Source organism: Mytilus trossulus, chromosome 14 (assembly GCF_036588685.1).
Source record: "Mytilus trossulus isolate FHL-02 chromosome 14, PNRI_Mtr1.1.1.hap1, whole genome shotgun sequence".
In the NCBI taxonomy this organism is placed as follows: domain Eukaryota; kingdom Metazoa; phylum Mollusca; class Bivalvia; order Mytilida; family Mytilidae; genus Mytilus; species Mytilus trossulus.
The window spans coordinates 19960566-19985305 of NC_086386.1; the positions used below are offsets into that span (position 1 = coordinate 19960566).

Sequence of the window (24740 nt, forward strand, 5' to 3'; positions counted from 1 at the left end):
ATAGCCTCGTTTCGTCTACAAAAGACATAAATTAAATAATGTCAAAAGAGTACATTTCGTTATACACTTTCTCGATAAAAATCGAATTAAGTTAATAGAAATATAAGGGTAAAAAATAGAAAAAATCCTTTGTGTCAGAATCAGAACCCACCTGCAATAGACATTATAATAGTCAAAAGCCCGATTGAGAGAAACATAAACACGTCATATCGGAAGTCATACAACCAAGTTTAGGGGGATATTAATGGGACCAAATTGGTACTGAAAAAACATCATCAATATACCTGTATGAGAAATTATATAAGTTCATATTCTTGTTGTTACAATTGTCTAAAGGAACTAAGACTGATAGAAAAAGAGGAACGGTTTACAAGAAAGATGCACGATTAGGTTGTTCCCATTGGAATGCCGACAGCATATAGCAAAATGTGACATCAAAAGTCATTAAATATGATGTTGTCAATGAGAAACCCCGGCATAAAGATTACTTGTTGTTTGGTTATGCAAGTTTTAGTTTTATGATAAGTTTTTAAAAATATACGTTGAGTTGAATTCCAAAACAACTTTGTAGCGTGTGCTACCATTTTTATTGTTGTGATTTTTTTTAAGACGATTTTTTGATTTTTCATGTTGTATGGTGTTGTAAAAGGACTTTTATAAATTACCAAGATTAGAATATTTCCAGAAGTTCTTTTGAGTTCTTATGAATCAACATGGATGTATTGTATATGCCACTACACAGGTTAACAGTATAACAATATTTTTGTAGTCCTTAGTTCTTTTACTGCGAGCAAACTTTTGGTTAATCTAACGGAGATTTCTTAGGGTAAATATGCATGTGAACTGGCAATGTACTGTATCCAATACAAACAAGGTGGGTTGTCAGATTGTTTGTTCATTTAAAATCTAATAAGGCCACGACGACCTTGTGATTAAGCAAGATTGTATCTGCATCATACTAGAAGGTTATGTTTTGTATGTGAAATCATTATCACCCGAGTGTTCTTAGCACTGGTTATAATAAAAATGATTTTTTTCTATTGAATAGTGGATGTGAAATGATTGATACATTAATTTAGTCTAAAAAACATGATTTGGTATTATCTATTAGTGGGTTTGAACTAGCTTTCATTAGTTGTGAGTACTATCAGATACACGGTGTGTCTTCTTTGTCTTAGTTAGTTTTTTTGTGCGTTGTTTCGATCTGTAAAGACCTTTTAAATTATTTGCTATATGAAAATAAAGTAAAGTGGTACTAGTATTATTGTCAATGAGACAACAATCCACTAAAAATCTAATGAAGTGGATGTAAGCACTCTAATACAACCGTATTGTATTCAGCAAAGCAAACGAACCTATACCGCAAAGTCGGCTTCAAAAGGCCCCGACATTATCTTTTTTTGGTAATTCCAATGCGAACTTAAGGCCTAATTTAAAAGAAAACATAACTAACGAAAAACTAATATGACAGATATGTACCAACAACAACCACTGAACTAAAGGTTCCTGACTAGGGACACGCATATAAATTATGTGGCAGTGTTACACATGATCATGAGCCCTAACCTGGGACAGTGGTGTATCAGCATACATTAAGGACAATCTATATGAAACAGTTGAAAAAGGATTAACTCATAAAATTAGACTAAGAAGAAAAACATCAAACAAAAACACAGACCTGTGTGGCTGTGAATAAACTCATCATATATACCAGGACTAAATTTTATATATACGCAAGACGCGCGTTTCGGCTACAAAAGACTGATCAGTGACGCTCGAATCCTAAATAGTTAAAAAGGCCAAATAAAGTACGAAGTTGAAGAGCATTGAGGACCAAAATTCCTAAAAGTTTTGTTAAATACAGTTTAGGTTATATATGCCTGACATTATTTACCGGCTTTTTCGTTTGTTGTTAATTAATATAATAACATTATCATTAAATTCGACATATCATTTTAAACGAAGGCAAACAGCCACCGTGTGTTATATTTTGTGTAAACTTGTAAGCAAGAAAAGAAACAACAAAATACATCAAGAAGAAGAAATCAAAACATTCTGCATTGTAAAAAATATGATTTCAAAAGCACAATATATAAAGCCTCGTTATTTCTACATAACCTTAATGTTGGATTTGATTACATAAACTCTATTTTGTTTTCAACCAGTTTTAATCTATAATCAGATCAATATTCATCTAGAAGATATTATAATTTTGAGAAATTTTCTATATTCAGCGTAGGAAATTTTAAATGGGTATAGGTTTATGTGCGTGTATAGACTATTTTACGAAAATTTGTTATTACTGAGAACTTTGTAAAGTTCAAAACATAATTGGTATTATATTCATATATAGACAAAGTTATTTGGTAAAACCCATTTAAAATTTATGGTCTGTTAAACATTATATCGATTTTCTGAATATAAAGGTAAACTGAAATGCATTACTTAGTTATTCGAAATGTGCATGTCCGATACAAGGATATTTTTTGCACTTTAATCAAAAAATAAATGGAAGGACAGATTTTTTCAAAATGAATTTTCCATATTTGTTTCATTTGATTTTTAAAAAGGTCACTTCAGTAATGAGAAAACATTAAAAAAATATTTACAAAGAAAATCTACAAATATATATTAAAGAAACCCGGTTTGCATTGTTTATTGTTTGAATTTTCTGCAATAAAACCATATGTTTTTCTTATTCGTAGTACGATGTATAAAATCGAGTAGATTCGAGTGTTTTCAAAGCAACTTTATTCATTGAACAATTTGCATTGTTTAAGGCAATAAATTTGTTCTATTGATTTATATCATATATCTATCATAACTTTTCGTTTATTTATATCCAATTCTACATAATGTGTCGTCATATGATCCTACTTTTCAGTATTTTCAAGACATTATTTGATTCTTTGGTAAGTTCAAAGGAAGTTGTAGAACCATATAATCTGCTTGTACCCTCACATTTTATATAGTACTGAAATCTGATACTTTTAAATTAATTACTACTGAAATAGGAAAAATATATTTTGAAATCAGTTTGGAGTTTGCAAAACTTGTACATTGATCATCGTAAAACAATATCTTAGAGGCGGCAGTAGTTTACCATGGTTAAAAAATATACTTACAAGGAGAAACACAGAGGGGTTCCCATAAAATACAAACGGAGTGAGACGGGATGCAAAATAGCATTGTCATTTGCGTAAATGAAGATACAAATATGAGTTTGAATACAATTCCAATTTATTTATAATCCGCTAATGAACTCATCATAGATACGCCGATTTTATATTACGCCAGACGCGCGTTTCTTCTACAAAAGACTCATCAGTGACGCTCGAATAAAAAAAAAATGTTGAAAAGCTAGCGCGCTTTACTCCTCTTGTTAATTCACAGTCAGTTAATAGCTAAAGGACGTTATCGGGAATAAAGCACAATCGCTAAATATGCATATCAAAAGACTATGCTGGTACAGAACCAGGAGAAAGGTCTCCGACCGTTAAAAAACAAAAAAGCAAAAATACCAAGCTCCAAGAAAATTTAAATCGGAGACGTTTATCGAACCTGGTTTTATTTCAGGATAAAATTTATTCTTGTTTGAAAGTCACATAGAATTCCATAATGTTGATAACAATGTTTGAGTAACAAAAAAAATATCATGAGTAAAATTGTTAAAAACTGGGGTAAACAGTCAACATTGTGTTATAAATTAAATTTTCATACTTTAAATACATCGTACAAAAAATAACTATTTCAACAAAGAGAACAAAATGAAATATTGACACTCTATAGACAAAGTACATGAGTAAAAATGAAATATAACAATACACAAAGAATTACCATAGAACAGGACAAAAATGGTTGGTTTTATAACTAACAAGCTACCAAAAGTGTAATACCATATGTAATTTACTAAACAGTAACGATTAAAAATATACAAGGCAAGCAAAACACTATAACACGTAATTTAGAAGATAGTAAACAACGCAAGTACCCAGAATCTATACTTTAAACATCATGTATTATTTGTGATGTTAATGCAGTTTTTTCATCGAGGTCTTGATATCTTGGGATTATTTTGTATAAAACAGGTCGAGACGTTCTTTGAAGTAACCCTGGTTCGTACATTTTCTTCGCATACACTGATGACATTTTATATAGTCTCATTAGCAGCTGCAAGTTGGAAGATTTTTTACCAATATGAGATGTGTAATACTGTTTCCAGGACAACATATATGTACGTTTGAGCAATAAAGGTTATCGACAATTTGTATGTATTACTATGGGAACCAATTACGCCCCTTTTACAAAAGACGTGTTACACTATGGTCACGTCCCCAAATCGCATCTTTGTCAAGTTTTTTATTTTGGATTATCTAAGCGTTCATTTATACCTAACATCTTTACTAGACACATATGTAGTAGTACCATTAACATGCAATAAAATACTGTTAGAAGGAATGTACAAAGGAACAACAACACAATTATCGTGAATAGATGATAGACATATCACAGCTTCTTTATCTCTAAAAACGGACTTTGGTCGATCATTCACACAATATTTGGAATTATGAACTCGACTTTTTATCAGACCAGATTTCCCCCTTTCAAAGTTTCTAGTCCAACTTCTTCTCATGTAGCCTATGCTCTGGCATTTTCCTCAATGGTATCTTTAGTTAGTTTAAAGTTAAGGTTTCAATTGATTCCTTGTAATTATCTGAACTTACGACCATGAAACATTACTTTTCGTAGTAACATGGCTTGAGGGGCTGTAAATGTAAGGAGAGAGTATGAACAGTCACTTGTCATATTTTATAGCGGGGATTCTTCTTAATAAAGCTCATGTAATGATTGCTTATGCATTGTGTTTTTTAGTTAAGTACTTTAGGTGCAAAAGTAGGATACAATAGGAAAAATCATGATGAAAAAAAAATGATTTGTTGTATGGTAAATTCCTATATTTCTTTTTCAGCATGCAATATTTCCAATCTTACCGGTTGAAAAAGATGGGGAAAAGCTACATCGCTTATTGTACTGACCAATATGTATATTAGAGAAATTATATTTACATGCATTCCTTTTCAAGTTTATGAGTTTGAATGTCACTCTGGTATCTTTCGTTCCTTAAAAAATTAACAGACAGTGAAAAAAAAATACTTCTTATGTTATGAAACTTTAGAGGATGTTGAAGATGTGAAAGAAGGTCATCAAAGCGACCAGAGGGAGATCTAGATTTTGGAGATGTTTTGATTTGTGCCAATTACTATTTGATGTCTTGAGAAAGTTTTCAATAAGCTCATTACATTAATATGAAATTTTATGAATGTTATCTGGACTCCACAAAATACTTATTCTTTGATATGTTACCTTTATACATCCTGTTAGAAAGATGCGTGGTTCCATCTTCAGGTGAATCCTCCTTCCGTGGCTGTTTCGGCGCTGTCCACTACAACCTCGAGGGGTGCACCGACTGGGGTGGTCAAGTCCCAGCCCGAAACCACATGACTATCCATCCCTGCCTCTACACTTTACTGCTTCCACTGTTCTGACCTTTTTTCCATAACCACATTGATGCGGTCTCTGCCTCTTTACACAAGTTACCAATCAGCTTACTTCTTTCCCCTCAAACAATACCAAGTGCTCTCAATGCTCGCTACATAGACTGTTCAACAAACCCTCTGCTTCCCATATTTACTGGAAATAACCAAACCCTCCATCCATTGTCTCTGCATTCTGCAAGTATGTCTTGATAATTCAATCTCTTCCTTTCGTTGGCATCTTCTAGCAGGATTGTCTGTTTTATCTGAGGCGGACCAAATGACGATGTCAGGTTTCTGGTTTGTAACTGCAATCTGTGGCGGGAATTATAACTTCTGCCTTAGATCCACCAACATTTGCCAATCAGTTGCTGTTACCAGTAAACCACTTCCTTTCACCTTCGTCTTCTGTCCTTTCTTTCCTTCCGTAACAAAATTGACAGAAGTAAGTCCTTCCTTGTTTTTCCTTGGCTTCCTGATGTTTCTCTCTCTAGGGTGTCTGCTAGTGTCCCTAATACCTTGTCGTGTCGCCATGTATACCTCCCGTCTTTCAAAGCACTCGAGCATGAGCATGAAGATAATATATGCTCCAAGTTTGCTGGCTTACCACAAAAAACACACTTCGGGTCATCTTTCAACTATCTCACTGTGTTTTAATCGTGACTCAGCATCTTCTATTGTCCTCGTTGTCGAAAACTTCCTTCCAGTTTTTGTTTCTACTTTTGCTGACCATATTTTCTCATCCCTGATGTTTTTAAACGTCAGATGTTGTCTAACCTTGGTAAATCCATGCCTTGTAATTTCCTAGTAGTCCACTCTTATCTACTGCCTTCAATCAGTCGTCCAACTGCTTATATGTATCTTCCACATTCAAATTATCTGACAAGGTGTTGTTGAACCATTTTCCGAGGCTCTTAACTGGGATCTCTGAGACTGTTGGTATTATTTCGTCTCCTATTTTAAACCTTTCCTCCTTAACTTTACTATTCTTCACCACCAATCTTCTGGATTTGCTAGGCTTCACTTTCATTCTTGCCCAGATGATCATCTTATCAAGCTTTTGTAGTGTCCATCTGGCTTCAATAACTGTATTTAGGCATATTGTCATATCATCCATGAATGCCCTTCCTGGTGGTTGCCGTAGATATTCTTTGATATGTTTATTGTGACCATATGAACTACAGGATCAAGTTGTCCGCGAATTTTCTTTTTCTTTTCAGAAAGGAGTTCTTATTATAAGGCTATTGGTGTGGTGATAAATTTTTTCATTGATGCGTACTTTGATAGATAAAGAATTATCAAGGTCCGTTAGAATAAAATGTTTGTAAAGAAACCTGAATTGTAAATCATTATTATAAGACGGGTGTTGATTCATGCTTTTCCGCAAAGTTTGTAGAGTTTCATCAACATAAAGTAGCCTACTGACAGCGCATTCAATTTCGTGAACGATAAAGGCAACAGCAATATACCGCTGTTCAAAACTCATAAATCCATGGACAAAAAACAAATTCGGGGTAACAAACTAAAACCGAGAGAAATGCATTAAATATAAGAGGAGAACAACGACATAACACTACCAAAAACGGACCGGGCATCAGACAAAATCCCACGAGAATAACAAATATAACATGAAAACCAAATACATGAATTTGGAATAGACAAGTACCGTGACACGTCTTATCGCAATGTGAATTTACGCTCAAAAATAAGAGAAAAAACGACGCAACGTTAAAATGTAACACGCACACAAAAACGAACTATGATATAACAATGGCAATATTCCTGACTTGGTACATGTCATTTGTAAAGGACAAAATGGTGGGTTGAACCTGGTTTTGTGGCATGCCAAACCTCGCACTTTTATGGTCATGTGAAATATAACATCAACATGACAACACAAAAAAACAGGACTACAATATAAATAAATTGGAGTACACGATTGACGAAGAATCACACGAACAACAGCCAACAAAAGGCAACAAGTTCAAATTTTATTACGTCAGAAGTGCATTTTGTCCACACAAGACCTACTAGTGACGCCCAGATACAAAAGTGTGAAATCCGAAACAAGTACAAAGTTGAACAGCATCGAGGACCAAATGATAAAAAAAAGTTGTGCCAAAAAAAGCAAGTACCGACAATGTTCTTAGAATATTCCAAATCTAGGTTCAAAGACTTAGTATAATAAATTTTTCCTTTTAAGTACTAGTGAAATCTGGAGAAGTGATAAGCATATTAAATGTTTGGGATATCTCAAAGTAAAGTTTCTTCTACGTAGAAGCTTGATATCGACTTGGCTGCAGTAAGAAGAGCAGTACAGTAAAATACAAAACTGCAAGGAAAATTCCAAATGATAAAGTCCTTTAATAAATGGCAAAATCGAAAGCTCAAACACATCAAACGATTAAAATTAACTGTCATATTTGTGACTTGGGACATACATTTCTTCATGTAGAAATAATAGTGTAGAAAGTAGATTTTTTTCCCTATAACTCGGAGGTTGTAATGAAAAGATTGAAGGTCTTAAAAAATGTAAGAATCCACATCCTATTGGAGCCAAGTATTAGAATATTTTGATTTTCATATTATTTTTAAAGGCCATTTTCATTGTATAAAAAAATGATATTTAGAACTTTAGAACGTTCTTGATAGGAGGTATATTAAAAAAATCAATATCACTAAAATACTGAACTTAGAGGAAAATCAATTCGGTAAGTCCATAATCACATGGCAAAATCAAATAACAAAACGTTTTAAAAACGAATGGACAAGAACTGTCATATTCCTGACTTGGTACAGGCATTTTCATATGTAGAAAATTGTGGATTAAATCTGGTTCTATAGCGCTTACCCTGTCACTTTAATGACAGTCTCATCAAATTCCATTATCTTTACATTGATAATAAATAAAATAGTAAAAATATGGGTACATCAGTCATCATCGTATAACAATTTAAAAAGGAACAATTTAACAGAACATAAAAACATCTTCTATCTACGAACACATTCATTGATTTGAGTGTCTGACGTTAGAAAATGGTATACGTCACATAAATTTGTCGTTCAATGTGCATACAAACAATTCTAAAATTTACATAGGCAATGTTAGCATACAGGGTTAAAAAAACAAAAGTATGTAAGAATAAATTTCAGAAATAGACCGAGATTTAAACTAGTCCAAAAGTTATATATAGAATTTATAAGAATCCACAAAATTAGTTAATTCCATTACGCGATTGAATGATTTTGACGTATGTGGTTCAATGTATATTGTAATTCATAATAGAAATATATCATAATAACATATAATAGAACAATATCATAATTTATTATCTGTGTATCAAATTTTATTAAGGTGCCCTGTATAAAGACGAGTGATTTTCATCTTTTTGTTTATGTCAATACAAAAAGAGAGAAGGACATATTCGTTATTTATAGTATGTTTGAAAAAGAAAGGATAAAGCTATTGATGTTTTACAGCGCTTCTCGTCAATCTAATCAAACAGATTTTTTGCTGTTTAATTCTAATTTTAAAATTGGTCGATTAAAAAGTCTGAATTGGAGAAGGTTCACGAAAGGTTAAAATTGACCCTAAATTTTAACGTTTTTTAAAATTGTGCCAAACGATTACAAATTTCAAATATAAAAACTTGCTTACTGTGATAAGAAAAAAAGTAAAATAACAAAAATATCGAACAATACGCAAAGTCCTTTATCAAATGACAAAATGAAAAGCTCAAAAACAGCAAGCAAATGGAAAACAACTGTCATATTTTTAACTTTCTACATGCATTTCCTTATGAGGAAAATGATGGATTAAGTTGTACATTTTCTCGAGGACTGCATAAATGGGTCCTCAATACTCGTCAACTTGTACTTGTTTGGCTTTTTAACTATTTTGATTTGAGCGTCACTGATGGGTCTTATGTAGATGTAACACGCGACTGGCGTATTAAATTATAATTCTGGTATATTTGATAACTATTATGTACGTTTCGGCAATAAAGTTTGTCGTAATTTTCTATGTCACAATGTATATCTTTTGGAACCAATTGCAACCTTGTTCCTGAATTGTTACATCCCAAGTGTATGGCTAAATTCAGTAAAACCACGTCTACATTCTTTTTAATTCATTACCTCAACAAAACTTACCGCCATTTTTTTCCTTTAATCGGAACTCAAACTGCTGAAATTTACCGAAAAGAGCTTGCATTAAACATGTTAAATAAATCAAATCAAATATGAACAGAAATAATCGTCCCATCCTAGATAGACTAAGAGATTTCAATTTTGAGATAAAAGTGACGATTTTTCGTCTCCTATGTTTTGTTTATACCATGTTTTTTACGAGTTAACATATTTAAACAAACTCATTAATGAGTATGACACATGGTATATAAAATTTGTAATATAAATAAATTGATTGACAGGTTCATGACGTTCAACTAATATTGGAAATTGATCACGTGACAGTTTTCTCCAATAAAATGGGAGCTCGCGCAAGTCACTTTTGCACTTCGTGTATGATCGTCTGTGTATTTCCTATAATCATGATAATAGAACCCCTGAATTTGCAGAAAGCAAAGAAAATGTTTTGTTTTTTTTTTGTGCCCCGTGTATGATTGTATGAGCAGGCAATTTCATAATGTCATCAGACTGAGGTAAATAACCTGACCTTCGTTTTCAATGACAGTATCGACGATCTCCATATTTTTCTTAGCCTGCTAATAAATTGGCCTTTAGCTTTCTTCAACCTGTTGTCCATGTCATTGTCACAGCCACCTTTTGTTATTATTATTCCTCCTAGGTAAGTGAAGGTATCGACATCTTCTAGGTATTTCTCATTTAACTTTACTGGGTTGTTATTTGTGGTGTTCATCCGCATTACTTTTGTTTTAGAGGTGTTAATCTTAAGTCCTATTTTGCTGGCATTCTCTTGAAGTTTATCTGTTTTCAGTTGTATGTGTTGGAAATTGGAAGACAGTAGTGCTAGGTCGTCAGCAAAATCAAGGTCCTCTAGTTTGGTGGTAAATTTCCATCTGATTCCTGTTTCATGATTATTAATCGTTTGTTTCATGACATAGTCAATGGCTAATAGAAATAAGAAACAAGACATCATACATCCTTGTTTTACTCCTGTTTTTACTTTAAACCATTCCGATTGTATTCCTTCGTCTATGACTGCACACTCAAATGAGTCGTAAAAGAGTTTTATAACTGTGATGAGTTTGTCTGGGATTTGGTAAGCTTTTAAGATGGAACATAAGCTTTCCCTGTGGATGGAGTCAAACGCTTTTCAAAGTCTACAAAGTTAATGTATAAAGGAGCATTTCATTCTGAACATTGTTCAATGATGTTTCTTAATGTGAAAAGTTGTTCTGTAGTGCTTTACCCCTTCTGAAGCCAGCTTGTTCTTGTTTCAGTTCTTCATCTATTCCTTCTTGTATTCTTTGGATAATGATTTTTGTGAATACCTTACTTGGCACAGAAAGTAGTGTTATGCCTCTGTAGTTATCGCAGCATGTTCTATCTCCTTTCTTTACTGTTTTAACTATCAGACCTTTATTCCAATCCTTTGGTATTTCATCTCCAATCCATATCATATTGTAAAGTTTATGTAAATACTTGGTGGTTTTTATTGAATCTGCTTTTAGTATCTCAGTTGATATGCCATCTATACCTCCTGACTTCCCATTTTTTAATATTTTCAATGCTTTTGAAATTTCCTCTTTCGTGATTGGAACTTTCAATTTCTAAGTAGCAACATTCCAGCAGCACCTGCATACGGGGTATATATCTCCCAATTAATACGATATTCCCGTGCTTGCATTTCCTATCATAATTCTCTTGAGAGAGGGTTACTGCTTACAAGGAAGCTATTAAACCAAGAGTTCCAAATGGTGAAGTTGAAATCATCCCTTCGTATATTTTACGGACGCCATCACGAGTTGGTTGACCGTTATGGAATAACCGTTTCACAAATGATATCGGATATAATCCTTACGTCGTAAATACAATCGAATCCCCTTCCCTTTCATGAATGTGACCTACCGAATTAGATTATTCACCGGATTTGTAATCACATAAGCAACACGACGGGTGACACATGTGGAGCAGGATCTGCTTACCCTTCCGGAGCACCTGAGATCACCCCTAGTTTTTGGTGGGGTTCGTGTTGTTTATTCTTTAGTTTTCTATGTTGTGTCATGTGTACTATTGTTTTTCTGCTTGTCTTTTTCATTTTTAGCCATGGCAGTGTCAGTTTTATTTAGAGTTATGAGTTTGACTTCCCTTATTATCTTTCGTCCCTCTTTTATTAATTCGATTATTAGATTATTTATTAAAACACAATTTTAAACGGATAAAACAATGTATTTAAACAGTGGCGATTCCAGGGGGCGTAAAAAGTGTAAATATTTAAGAGGCGATACATTAAAAAAAGGGTGGAGCTTCAGCCATGGAATAACATGAAAATGAATATGTTATATCATGGCTGAAGCTCCGCCCTTTTTCCTTTGGAGTCTAGTAGAGTTGCTTATTTAATTAGCAAATTATTGTACAACATCAATTTGCATATAATACACCATGGTTTTCCCTCACCACATTTTTTAAGCAAATTATTTCATAAAAACATCAAAGGAAAAAAATCCAATTTATGTTACAATATACATTATTCCCTTCTTCTTTTTTTGGGGTGGTGATGTTCTTTTTATCCTATTTACTAGTACAGTGATAATGGACGTCATACTAAACTCCGAATTATAAGACTGTCTGTAGTGACGTTTTGGTGTGTTTTGTGTTTATGTTGATTGTTTTTGCTTTGAATCGATCTGATGATTCATGTTATATCCATCTTATTGTTATGCCGTTGTGTACTAACACAAAGGCACCTGGCTCGATCCCCGTTCCAATGATAAAATGTAAGTGACTGATTTTTCGGCTCTCCCTTGACACCATTTGCTAGTATGGTTTTAAGAAACGATGATAGATAAATGGCTGACACGTGTTTTCAAAGTGACAGTCATATCTGTTGCACGTAAAAGATACCCTAATAGATTTCGAAAAAGAGCAGACTAATGCAGCTAAATTGTTCACAAACATAAAAAAAAAATCAAGATAACGTCTAGTGTTACTCGTCTGCGCTAGTCAATGGTTACAATCCACTCCCTCCTCTCTATTCTAGGCTAGAAAAGATGAGTCTGACCTTCATTTTACAATTAGTGATGTAATTAATTTTTTTCTAGGTGTGCTTTCTATAAGTCATCGTAGGGCCTGTCGGAGGGGTCCTTTAAAGCTATTTGAAAATTGTATCTTCATTCGTATGCATTTTCAGTGTTCTATTACTTTCACTACATATGCCTTTTCAAGAATTTCGAATAACTTAGAACAATTAATGTTCAATATAGTAATTAAAACCAAAATGTAAGTAAATGTGACCTCCCTTATGTTTTCATAACAATGTGTTTAAATCTATGCAAAGGTCCTTATTATCACTTGGAAACAAAAAATCTATCTTGTGTTCCCATTTGAAACATTTTAACTACTGTATTTACCGGAAATTAAATCAAACTAGATTTTATATATTTTTTTCAGGTTTACTCACCAATGGTTAGACATGTTAAAGTGATCCAGGTTTGCATACTAAATACCATGTCTTTGAACATAAGCTTTTAGTTTTTGTTGGGAAAGGGGTTTAAGAAGTATAAAATGTCTTGAATACTCAAATTGGGAATTAGAAATTAGGAGCAAACTTGACTGGACTATTAATTAGCTTCCTACTAAAATATGTTATAAAGATAGAAAACATTGGTTTGTTGAAACCCTAGAGGGCGAAGCATCTACAAGGAATGGTATCAGTCGTCATTACTCAAATTATTTGTCTGGATTGATTGAGCTGGTTGTGCTAACTATTTTTTACTCTGTTAGCTTTTTTCCAATTGCTATAATGTTCCAGACATTAGCCAAAAACTGCAGTTTGGCCCCTACTTTCCATTTCTAATCAAGAGGCGATGTTGATTAATCAATAAACTCATCATTTATACCAGGAATAAAATTTTACACACAAGACACACATTTGTCAACAAGACTCATCATTGACACTTGGGTCAAAAAGTTAAAAAAAAGAAAAGCCAAAGAAATACCAAAAGAACTTTTTTAACAATGTAAACATGAACATGAAGCTGGACAAAAATGACAAACACCATAGTGAACATCCTGGGGGTGAAGCAGGAAAACTTGACATCAAAATATTTAACATATACACTCATATGCGGCTTAGCTTAGCGAAAGGTAGTACACCGTAATCAGTCAAACAAACTTTATTAGATTAACTCTCTAAGGAACGATCGTTTCCATTGGTCAATTCAAACATTCGACCTCACACCTGCGAAAATAGAACACACGTACTATAACGTTGAATGGACTGATCAATATTCACGTAGCTGGTCAAGGTCGTTTAAAGCTTCCATCGTCGTATTCGCGTACATGATTTAGTTTTAAACATATTTATTTATAGTGGATTGGGAAACAAGTTTTACAACTTATATTAATCCCTTTCCACTTTGCGGGTGCGAGTGCTGCCTTGTAGCGGCATTAGCCTACTCTTTTTCGAAATCTACAAGGGTGTCTTTAACGTGCAAGAGATATGGCTCTCTCTTAACACGGGTCAGCCATTTATCGTCCCCGTCCGACGGACTATCATCGTTTCCTCAAGACCATACTCGCAAATGGTGTCAAGGGAGAGCCGAAAATTGAGTTCCTGAAATTTTCATCCCAAACGGGAATCGAACCAGGAACCTTTGTGTTAGTAGTCCGATGCACTAACCACTACACCACGGCTCTCTACATGATTGTGTTCTTGATTATCCAATCACAATTCTAGCTTTTATAAATGTGCATGTGAAATTCATTGGTTTTATAATTTGCTGCAATTGATCACAAAAATCTAAACAGTTTTCACATTGAAATATTTCATTCAAATGTCTCCTCTAGATCAAGGGACGACATCAAAAGTTCAAAGCATGATAAAAAAAATTCACATATTTTTTTCATTGACTACACCCTCCCCCACCCCAAGTTACTAGTCCTGACTGCCTTTTCTTTCACTGAATGGACTCGATGAAAAATCAAACCGTACTTTACTACAAACACTTTTCATATTATTTGCCGAGTTTTAGGTATTCGACTTAGAATAGTAATTTTTTTCTGATTCCGTTTAATTGAGAGAAAAAAATCCCGAAATTGTTTGTAAATTCATCACATGTTACCAACCATGCTTTGTTAAGAAAAAACGGAGATGGCAAACCATGGCACAGGGGAATTAAAAGTAGTTTATAAACTCCTACGAAATACTGTGTGATGTTTTGCTATTCTCGGTTGAAAAACGAACGATAATTGTAAATATGTACATGTTAATAGAAACAATCAGTTTTTATAAAAATTTGTAAGGGTTCCGCGGAACCCAGTGTCTCGCCTACTTTTGCTGTAAATCGCAGGCTCAACAAAAATGAGGCAAAAAATCAATAAAAATATTCCTCTTGATGCTATCCTATGATTGTAAGAAGGTTTTGTCCAAGTTTGGTAAAAATCTAGGACAGTTAATGAATCTAATAAATGTGTTGAAAACTATTACTGCAGACTGTATGTAATGTTCACTGGAAGAAAATCTATGTCAATTTAAAAGTAAAATACAGACAAAATGAAGTTATCTTTATACAAAATTTACTAACTTATGATCATAAATAAGCGTCTGTCCAAGTTTGGTACAAATTAACCCAGGATAGTTTAAGAAAGTTTTTCAAATTTTAAAAACTTTTACCACAGAGTGAATGTAATGTTTCCCTGCAGAAAAACTAAGTCCATTTAAAGGTAAAATACGGAATAAATGGATTTATTATTTTTATAAATTTTGCCTCTGGATACTATCTTATGATCATAAACAAGCAACTGTCCAAGTTTGGTAGAAATCCAGTACAGTTTAAGAAAGTTATTAAAATTCTAAAAACTTAAACCACAGAGTGAATGTAATGTTTCCCTGCAGAAAAAACTAAGTCCATTTAAAAGTAAAATACGGAAAAAATGGATTTATTTTTTCATAAAATTTGCTTCTGGATACTATCTTATGATCATAAACAAGCGTCTGTCCAAGTTTGGTACAAACCAAGGATAGTTTAAGAAAGTTATTAAAATTCTAAAAACTTTAACCACAGAGTGAATGTAATGTTTCCCCGCAGAAAAAACTAAGTCCATTTACAAGTAAAATACGGAAAAAATGGAATTTTATTTTTACAAAATTTACTTCTGGATACTATATTATGATCATAAACAAGCTTCTGTCCAAGTTTGGTAGAAATCCAGTACAGTTTAAGAAAGTTATTTAAATTTCAAAAACTTTAACCACAGAGTGAATATTTGTGGACGCCGCCGACGACGACGCCGACGACGACGGAATGTAGGATCGCTTAGTCTCGCTTTTTCGACTAAAGTCGAAGGCTCGACAAAAAGTGTTTATTCATTAAATGTATTGATAAAAAGGTGAGTTTCTTCTTGCACGTACATTTAGTCATCCTTAATTTCTTGATATTTTGTTTATCAGTTTATCATACACGTTTCTTTTTGTATTTCATTTTAAATACGAATACATATACCACATATATACTTTAGCGGATAGTTCAACAATGTTATGCAGCTCTATTCTTACAGTATAAAATTGAAAGATAAATGTTCATCCATTTAAAATCGAAAACAGTACATTAATATTTAAAAAAAGAAGATGTGGTATGATTGCTAATAAGACAACTCTCCATAAGAGACCAAAATGATACAGAAATTAACAACTATAGGTCACCGTACAGCTTTCAATAATGAGCAAATCCCATACCGCATAGTCAGCTATAAAAGGCCCCTAATTTGAACAAGAATTGTTCCTTATAAACTACGCTTTCTAACAAGTATTAATTTATTATTTAGTTCCACACATGCAAAAGAAATAATCTTCGCCGATGTAATATTTCAGTTTATTATAACAACCTGTCTTCACTGAATTCATTCAGGTGCACCAATGATACGAATAAGGTTACTTTGTTTCTATCTTTGGGGGACAATTTCCTCCGTTTATGGTACGCTTATAGCTACATTTTTGTACTGTGTGTATGCTTTATAGCATGAAAATAATAAAAGATGAATGTCAGTGCAACCCCTTATTAATTATTGTAATGGATCAGTATTATGAGATACTTATTATAAGTGACTACGACATTGTTAGGATTATAACCTATCGTCAGTATAAAAGAAATTAAAAGTGGTTCATATATTCATCCGTATAAAAGCGGCACATGTATTTTATTTTATCCTTATTTTCTCATCATGCCGGGTACAAGATAATTGAGTTGCTGCATGCATAAAGAACTTAGAATATTACTCAAAACAAAATATCAGTATAATATTTCGAGCCCACTATTTGAAGTTAACAAAACATTTATTTAATTCTTTTGACCAAAGGTTTGTAAACTATACAAATCATTGTTTTTACGTTCGTAATAACATAGTAAATTCAATTGTCGGTCATCTGTGTCAATTCACATGCACACTGACTACATTGTTGTTGTATTTAAATCTTTCGGCCAATGAAATGAGACGTAACAAGTTGTTTGTTTATGATACGCCAGAATGTTATCAATGAACTATCAAATGCTAAAGTTGACTGCATTTTAGTATAGTACTAGAACACACCCGTGATATCGCGGGTCCGTGACTGAATTAAAGTATATAACTATGCGCAAGCCTTATTTTAGTATTAGTATTGTCGTCTGATAAAGTCATGCCGATTATAAGATACACAGTTTTCTCTGCTTTCAAATCTTTCTGCTTGAACCCGTCGAACTGGAACTTATCAATTATTGGTAATATTAATTATTTGGAAAAGAAAAGGTCCTGGAATGGAGTATTTTTTAATCAACAGCATTGTCCTATATTAGTTATAAATAAAGTTGAATTCTTTGATTCGCTGTTTTACGTCATGCCCGCTAACACATTGAAAACTGTACCTATACGCTTAATTTTTAGTCCAGATTTTTAGTATTCGTATTGTTATCTTAGAAAGTCTTACTGATTAAATGATCAAATTGAGTAGTGTCAACCCTGTGATTATGACCCGTGTATATAGCATATTAATCCTAAATACACCGTTTGGTGGTGCGCCTGTCAGATGCGGAACGTACAGATAAGGTAATAGCTAGTAACTGGTGAATATACTATTGGTATCGGTATCGGACTCGACCCGGAACTTCTTAATTATTGGCAATATTAATTACGTGGAAAACAAAAGGGTCTGGAGTGGTGTAATTTTTAATCTACACCTTTGTTCTATATTAGTTATATATAAAGTTGAATTCTTTGATTCGTCCTTTTTACGTGATGACGGCTGACAAATTGGACCTCGTAATTTTAGTATTATAGATGGTACAGAGTGTTTTTGCAGGGAGAACTTAACTGGTGATAATCTTGAAGGCTAGCACTCCACCAGCAGCTGATCACTTTTTTAGTTTTCTGCAAATTCAGTGAAAAGTTTTTACTCATATTTATGTAAACTAATGCATATATTTCAAAATTTCTCACTTGTAGAAACTAGATGATCTTACATATCTAAAGCTCTTTTCAACCAACAGATAAAACTTTTATCCACTTTTGTTTCAGAATTGTAAATTGTTTTTACAGATAACAGGCAAAGGACCACAAGTGATGAGAAAATCTTTTTAGGCTAGGTGAGCTTAAAAGAGATTCTTTTATAGAATTTAAAAGTTAAATATGGACTATTTACATGAAAGTCATATTATAATATACACTACCATAATCTTGTTTTGGTATTCTGCAATAATTGAGCAAGTTATAAGATCATATAACATATGCATGAAACTTTTAAAAGTAGATCTTGTGTAAAGAAATATGCCTAGTAAAATTACAGGTTTTGAATGGGGAAAATATGCATGAGTATGAAATGGTTTTTAAAATTGTTTTGCATATATGTTATCAATCTGCTACACTATCATCTATTTTAAAGATTGGACGGATGGACAACTTGAAGGGCTGTTTAATGTCATGTGGCAAATTAAATGCATTTTCAGAACTAGAACATGATAAAATAGTATGGAAATCTATTTTGTAACAGACCGACACTCTGAATTAGATTTCAGATTTTTAACATGCTAGTTCAACAGGTGACAGTCCGGAGACTCCAGACACATTATTTTGACTTAAACTTGACCAGTCTTTGCTCTTCCCCATAAGTGATGTGTGCTAAGAAGTGAAGCAGCAAATACCAATTTCATGTCTTTGGCTTGATCCAGCCGTAGTTGGGAACAAGTTACCTCAAGACCATCAGACGCTCTCTAAAAATTGGTTTCCTTCAAATTTTGTTTACAAGAAATACAATCAAATGGACTTTAATTTTTTTATTTACAACACTAAGAACAAAGTGTGAGTAACAAATAATGTAAATTTGAAAGATCAAAATGTAAATGAAATGATCATCATATGACTACATCTATCTTCTTTGTGGCAGCAGTCCAAACAAAGTCTGTACTAACAGGAGCAATCTACCAAAGATCCATAAATCTAATGTCCATATCTGAAATAAATCTCCAATATTATTACCAGTACATATAATTATATCAATTCAGTTAATCACTCACAAATTTACTATAATGTACTATGAAAAATAAACAGCAGTGATTTTTTAAACAATGTAATATTGACACAAGGATAAATGTACTAATCACATTCTTAAAAGTGGACAAATAAGTGAACTTAATCTTAATGTTGAATGATTATATGTACTAATGATATTCCAGAATTAAGCATGACCTCCATTATCACTGAACTAGTACACATTTTTGTTCGAGGGCCAGCTTAAACCTGTCTCTGGGTTACAGATTTTCTCGTTGTATTTGGGACACATTGGTGACCTTCTGTTGTTTTGCGCTCTTTGCTTGTGTTGTTGTCTCTTTGACACATTTCCCATTCCCCGTTTCCATTCTCAATTTTACTACATTTTGTTGTATTATAAAAGTAGGAAGATAAGCATATAAGTCCTAAATTTGGACGTCAAACATGTATTTATTTCCAAAGTATCAATTGTGAATGTCAACAGTTAATTCACCCCAATGCTAGAAATACATACTTCTGAAACTCCCACTCTCTATTGTCGAGAGGACAAACTTGTCTGGTCTTTAGCCATCTGGATATACAGTGGAAGTGGAAGGCATGCTGAAATCATTCAAGAAAATACAATATCAATGATTATTTAAACAAACCGTTCATTTCATTTAAATACCATATTGAAGAAAAAAAATATAATTTTGAAGAAAAAAAAATCATCAAGATGACAAAAGGGCAGACATACTTAAAGTCATATGAAACTTCAAATTGAAAAAAAATTATGCATATATTTTTGTAACTAAATGGATAATTTTAATTATGAAAGATGTACATGTGTACACATACTTTTTTCTAAAAATAAAATCTAAAATTTGTCCAAATTTAAAGAAATTTAATTATTTTTTAATTATTTGCTTCCAGAAAACAATTTGCCAGCATGTTTTCTGAATGCAGTGAGCTCAGCGTGACCTTTCTCGTAAATATCCTATGATCAAAATATGGATGGATCTGTCATTGAAATAAACTATTTTATCACATATTTGTTACAAATACGTTGGGTTTTGGATATGTAATAACCTCAAAATTGCCCGGGGGAAAAACAAAGTATATTGGTTATTGTGCCCTGACTCCAAATACATGACATCATTGCATCCTGAACGACAATTGATAACACTTTTGTGATAAAATGTTTAAGATTTTATCTGTTTTGTTTCATTAAATTGTTATAATTGATTATTTTTCCTCTTTTCTGTAGAAATTAAATATGTGATTAAAAGATTATAACATGTCTTTTCCATATATAGGCCCTTGGCTAAAGCCTTGGGCAGACATGGGAGTCTCAGGATGATAAAAGGCCATGTTATAATCTATACATCTATATACATCTTACACTGAACATACATGAATGTGCCTAATATCCTGTTTCTTTGTTGATTGTTTCCTATAAGCATGATAAGGTGACAATTGGTAAACTACGAACGGCTTTAAAACACAACAATTAATTAGCGGGCATAATTTGACCTCATAACAGACCTAGAGAATTTTATTTTGGGATTATACAATATGGATGCGTAAAAATGGATAAAATCGCAAACAGAAGACTTTGTCCATAGTAAATACATGCATTTGTTCAAGAAATGGATAAACATTATTTTTCCCCAGTCACTCATTCATATAACTTTCATATTAGGGCAAAACTAGGGGTTTTATTATACCTCTTGTTTTTATTTTTTTTATACAAAACCTGTTATAATTTTTTTCTGTACCAACTTACATTGCATACTCCCCAAGCTACTGTACATTCTTCACTGGTGGCAGACGCCTGATTAGCCTGGCATTCTATACACAAATCCATAATGTGATTTCTACAGATAGCACAGTTGTCTACCACAATGTCTGAAAATTAAGACAATGTAACTGTTATCCAGGTTATAATTAAATGATTTCATTAATTCCATTTTTATTCATTATCCAATTAAAAATTAACGTACATGTATCCATGCGTTATCAATGTGCACAATGTACATGTACCGCAATGTCTGCTGAGATAACCCCAGGTTTTTTTAATGAGGTAAGTGTTGCTAAGACTGTCTGTTTAAACTTTTCTATGAAAGTATGAAGTGTTTTGTCTTTTTGGTTTATTTTTCAGTCTTTTTATATAGCATTGGCAGTTTGTTTTCGACTTTTGAGTTAAAAATACCCTTTAGTATCTTTTTATACCTATCTTCTACATGTTCTAAATCTACAGAAGTTGTAAACAAAATTTCTATAGAAAATACCTGTAAGTAACAAATTATTTCAAGGCCATAATCATCATCAAAATATAAACATGTAGCAAAGGAGCACTGAAAACATTCACCACTTAGGACTGGCACATTAAAATATGACAGATTTGAAAAATATATCTTTTAACATTCATCTGAATTCAAATGTAAAACTTCTAGCCATTGATGTACTTATAATATTAATGTCCACCTGAACTATTTTAATATTTTAATAGTGTACATACCCCAGGCCCATAGAGCTACAGCATTCCACTGAAAAAGAAAATAAGAAAATACTTAAAAAAAATATACTTCTATTACAAAATGGACAATCAAGTTACAATATGACATATGTAGTTGTACATGTATATACAATGATGTAACACTATTGATATTGGGTGTACATTTTGTAAGTCATAAGCACTTGTCTCAGAATTGTTTTCCACTTTACACCTTTAAATAATATAACACAAGGTATTTTAATAACTCACATTTTAAATAAATGTCACCCCGTCACAAAATTCCATTTTATTTCAGTTTCTTAGCTGTCTTAATAGAAATAAGCTGATTTCTTAACTACTATGGGGACGTGTGTACCATATTTTCATTCTACTAATGAACTCAAAATTGTTAACTCTTTTTTTCCAGACTTAGGTAGTTTTCCCGTTTGAATTGTTTTACATTGTCTTATCAGGGCCTTTAATAGCCGACTATGCAGTATGGGCTTTGCTCATTGTTGAAGGCTGCACGGTGACCTAAAGTTGTTAATGTCTGTGTCATTTTGGTCTTTTGTGGATAGTCGTCTCATTGGCAATCATACCACATCTTCTTTTTTATATTTTTTAAATCCCAGCATCTGCACAGAAATCTACTTCATTTTCTGGTCTTGTTTGCACAAGACTTTGAATTAAATATATATTTATAAGTCTTGTAAAATATGGAAAGGAACTCAATATCAGTTCATTTTTAATAATTGTTTGATATAAAAAAAAAAACGTTACCCTTTGGGCAACACTAAAAATAGAACCAACAGTAACACAATAAATACTGTAGAAATTTTAGCCGAAAAAGGTATAAGCTTGTGTAAAAGGTCGAAACGTTTTACTTTTTTAACTTCGAATCTCTTCTTTCCAGCTTTGTCTGCTCCCAAACCTGAAGATTCTCCAAGATCACCGTCATCAACATCCATAGCAGCAGCCATTATTTATCAAATTTCCGGCCTTTCAACGTTATCTTCAAATCAAAGCTAAAGTCTTGAGGAGTACCGAAATTTAATTTTGTAGATTTTCACGTGTAACGAATTTGTTTGTTCCTCTAGGTATCAGGTCGTTTCGGCCCCAAAACGATACGGCTCAAAATTAAATAATAAATAATTAATATGAAAGTCGAAGAATTTTGTCAAGTTTTTGATTCAGCGTAAATTACAATTTGCACATAAATAAATTCTCAACCGATCCTCATTGTTAATTTCAAGATGTTAGTATGTGATATGATACAAACTTAACTGTATCTGTTGTAGAAACATTAAGTGACAGGACTTTATTTACTACAGTATAGTGGGACCTGAAGTAATAGAAAATGCTATATGTCCTCTTTTCTTTCTTCACAAGAAGCTCCTGTATGAATTCCGTGTCATAAGAATAAAAGAACAAGTTGACAAGAAGAGGAGCATATATAGTTGGTTCCCATAGGAATGTCTATTGATAGTTTAAAAACACGTCCTCCAAACGTAACACATGTGTTGAAATCAAGAAGTCCAGCATCTTGGGAATACCAGTGTTAAAGACTTATTTTTTTAATCAGGGTTATTTTTTATAAAGTATGAGTCGTACCGCCCAAAGACTGACCAGAAAATTACAGTTATACAGACTTTTTTCTTAACGCTTTCATATATTGGGATCATTTTGGCATGTGAGTTAACCAAGATGAGTTACAGATCAAGTTTAAGTTTTGTTCTGCTCGGCTGATTTTTGCCGAAATTACGGGCTTTAGACTTTGATAAATTGTTGAAAATCACAGTTATACAGACTTTTTTTTTAAACGCTTTCAGATATTGGACTGATTTTTGGTTTTGAGTTACTCGTGACGTGTTACAGATCAAGTTGAAGTTTTGTTCATGCTCGTCTAATTTTTGCCGAAATTACAGTCTATGATAAATTGTTTAAAATCACACGAAATTACAGACTTTGATAAATTGTTTAAAATCACAGTTATGCAGAATTTTTTTCTAAACGCTTTCAGATATTGGTTATGAGTTGCAGATCAAGTTAAAAGTTTCCATTCCATTCCGCTACGTTATTTTTTTTTCTAAAATTAAGGGATTACAACTTTGAAAATTGTAGGAAATGACAGATATCATCAGACATTTTTCTAAACGCCACCAGATTTTGAGCTGATTTGTTTATATGTGAGACTACCATCATGTTTGTGTTCACATGTGTTATTGAAATTGCAGATTTTTCATCTTTTGGAGACGGGACCCTTCGTGTCGCTTTGACACATCTAGTTTTATTTGTATCCGTATTTTTTATTCTGTATTACCCATCCAGATCCTCTTGTACATTTGTGAAGATATACCCAACATCTCCATTTTGTTTATATATTGGAAACCAATTTTTAACATGTTTAATAGATACCACCAGGATATTTATTTAAATAGCAGATTGAGCTGGTTGAGTAAAATGGAGTTCAATAACTTTTAATATGAATGCATTGTTCTTGGCGAGAGAAAAAAGCAATGACAAACATATAACGACAATTTCAAATGAAAACTGGTAGGGCCAGACTGGGCAAATGGTCACTATCACGTTCGTTATTGTATCTAAGATATAAGATACAGTTTAATACAAACAATTATAATCAAACATTTTTTTGTCGACTATATTTGATAACCACTTGTACGAATTTGAGGAAATTTTCCAACAGTCCACATTCTAAAGACGCTTATCCCAATTATTTTAAAAGTAGATCATATCAAATCCTAACCATCCATGCACGTGCTGTTTCACTTACGACACTATACCGTCTGGTACTGGAAGACCTCCAAAAGGACCTCTAATTATTTATTATTTAGATGTATGTTATTGAATGTAGCCATGCACATCCTCCAAGAAGTTTATTGTGTTTACTTATTTTATTGATGACAGTGGGACGCAATTTTATTATTTTAGGGAAATACATTATAATTGATATTTTTTTGGAGATCTATTAAGAAATGGTTACAAGTACAATTTGTAAATTGCTAGTTTGAGATGGAAACTAATCGATGTTTGCTTGTGGAGATCATGAT

At 32.7% G+C, this 24740-nt stretch overlaps 1 protein-coding gene across 1 annotated transcript; it reads right to left on the reverse strand.

Moving 5' to 3' along the window:
• Positions 1-18967: 18967 nt before the first annotated feature.
• On the reverse strand, positions 18968-22711 carry LOC134695674 (E3 ubiquitin-protein ligase RBX1). The gene is made up of 5 exons (XM_063557020.1): positions 22557-22711; positions 21697-21724; positions 20962-21083; positions 19711-19796; positions 18968-19158 (listed from the first exon to the last, which is right to left on the reverse strand). Exons 1-5 carry the CDS (start codon positions 22650-22652, stop codon positions 19146-19148), a joined length of 345 nt encoding a protein of 114 aa, XP_063413090.1. The 5' UTR covers positions 22653-22711; the 3' UTR covers positions 18968-19145.
• Between the last annotated feature and the right edge of the window lie 2029 nt (positions 22712-24740).

What these genes read in the sequence shown, in the direction of transcription:
- LOC134695674 (XM_063557020.1), bottom strand. Translation starts at nt 22,652, where the DNA reads ATGGCTGCTGCTATGGATGTTGATGACGGTGATCTTGGAGAATCTTCA. An exon ending in AGAGATTCGAAGTTAAAAAA is followed by an intron (nt 21,725 to 22,556) that starts GTAAAACGTTTC and finishes TTTCTTTTTCAG; the next exon opens with TGGAATGCTGTAGCTCTATG. An exon ending in TGTAGCTCTATGGGCCTGGG is followed by an intron (nt 21,084 to 21,696) that starts GTATGTACACTA and finishes CTTAATTTTCAG; the next exon opens with ACATTGTGGTAGACAACTGT.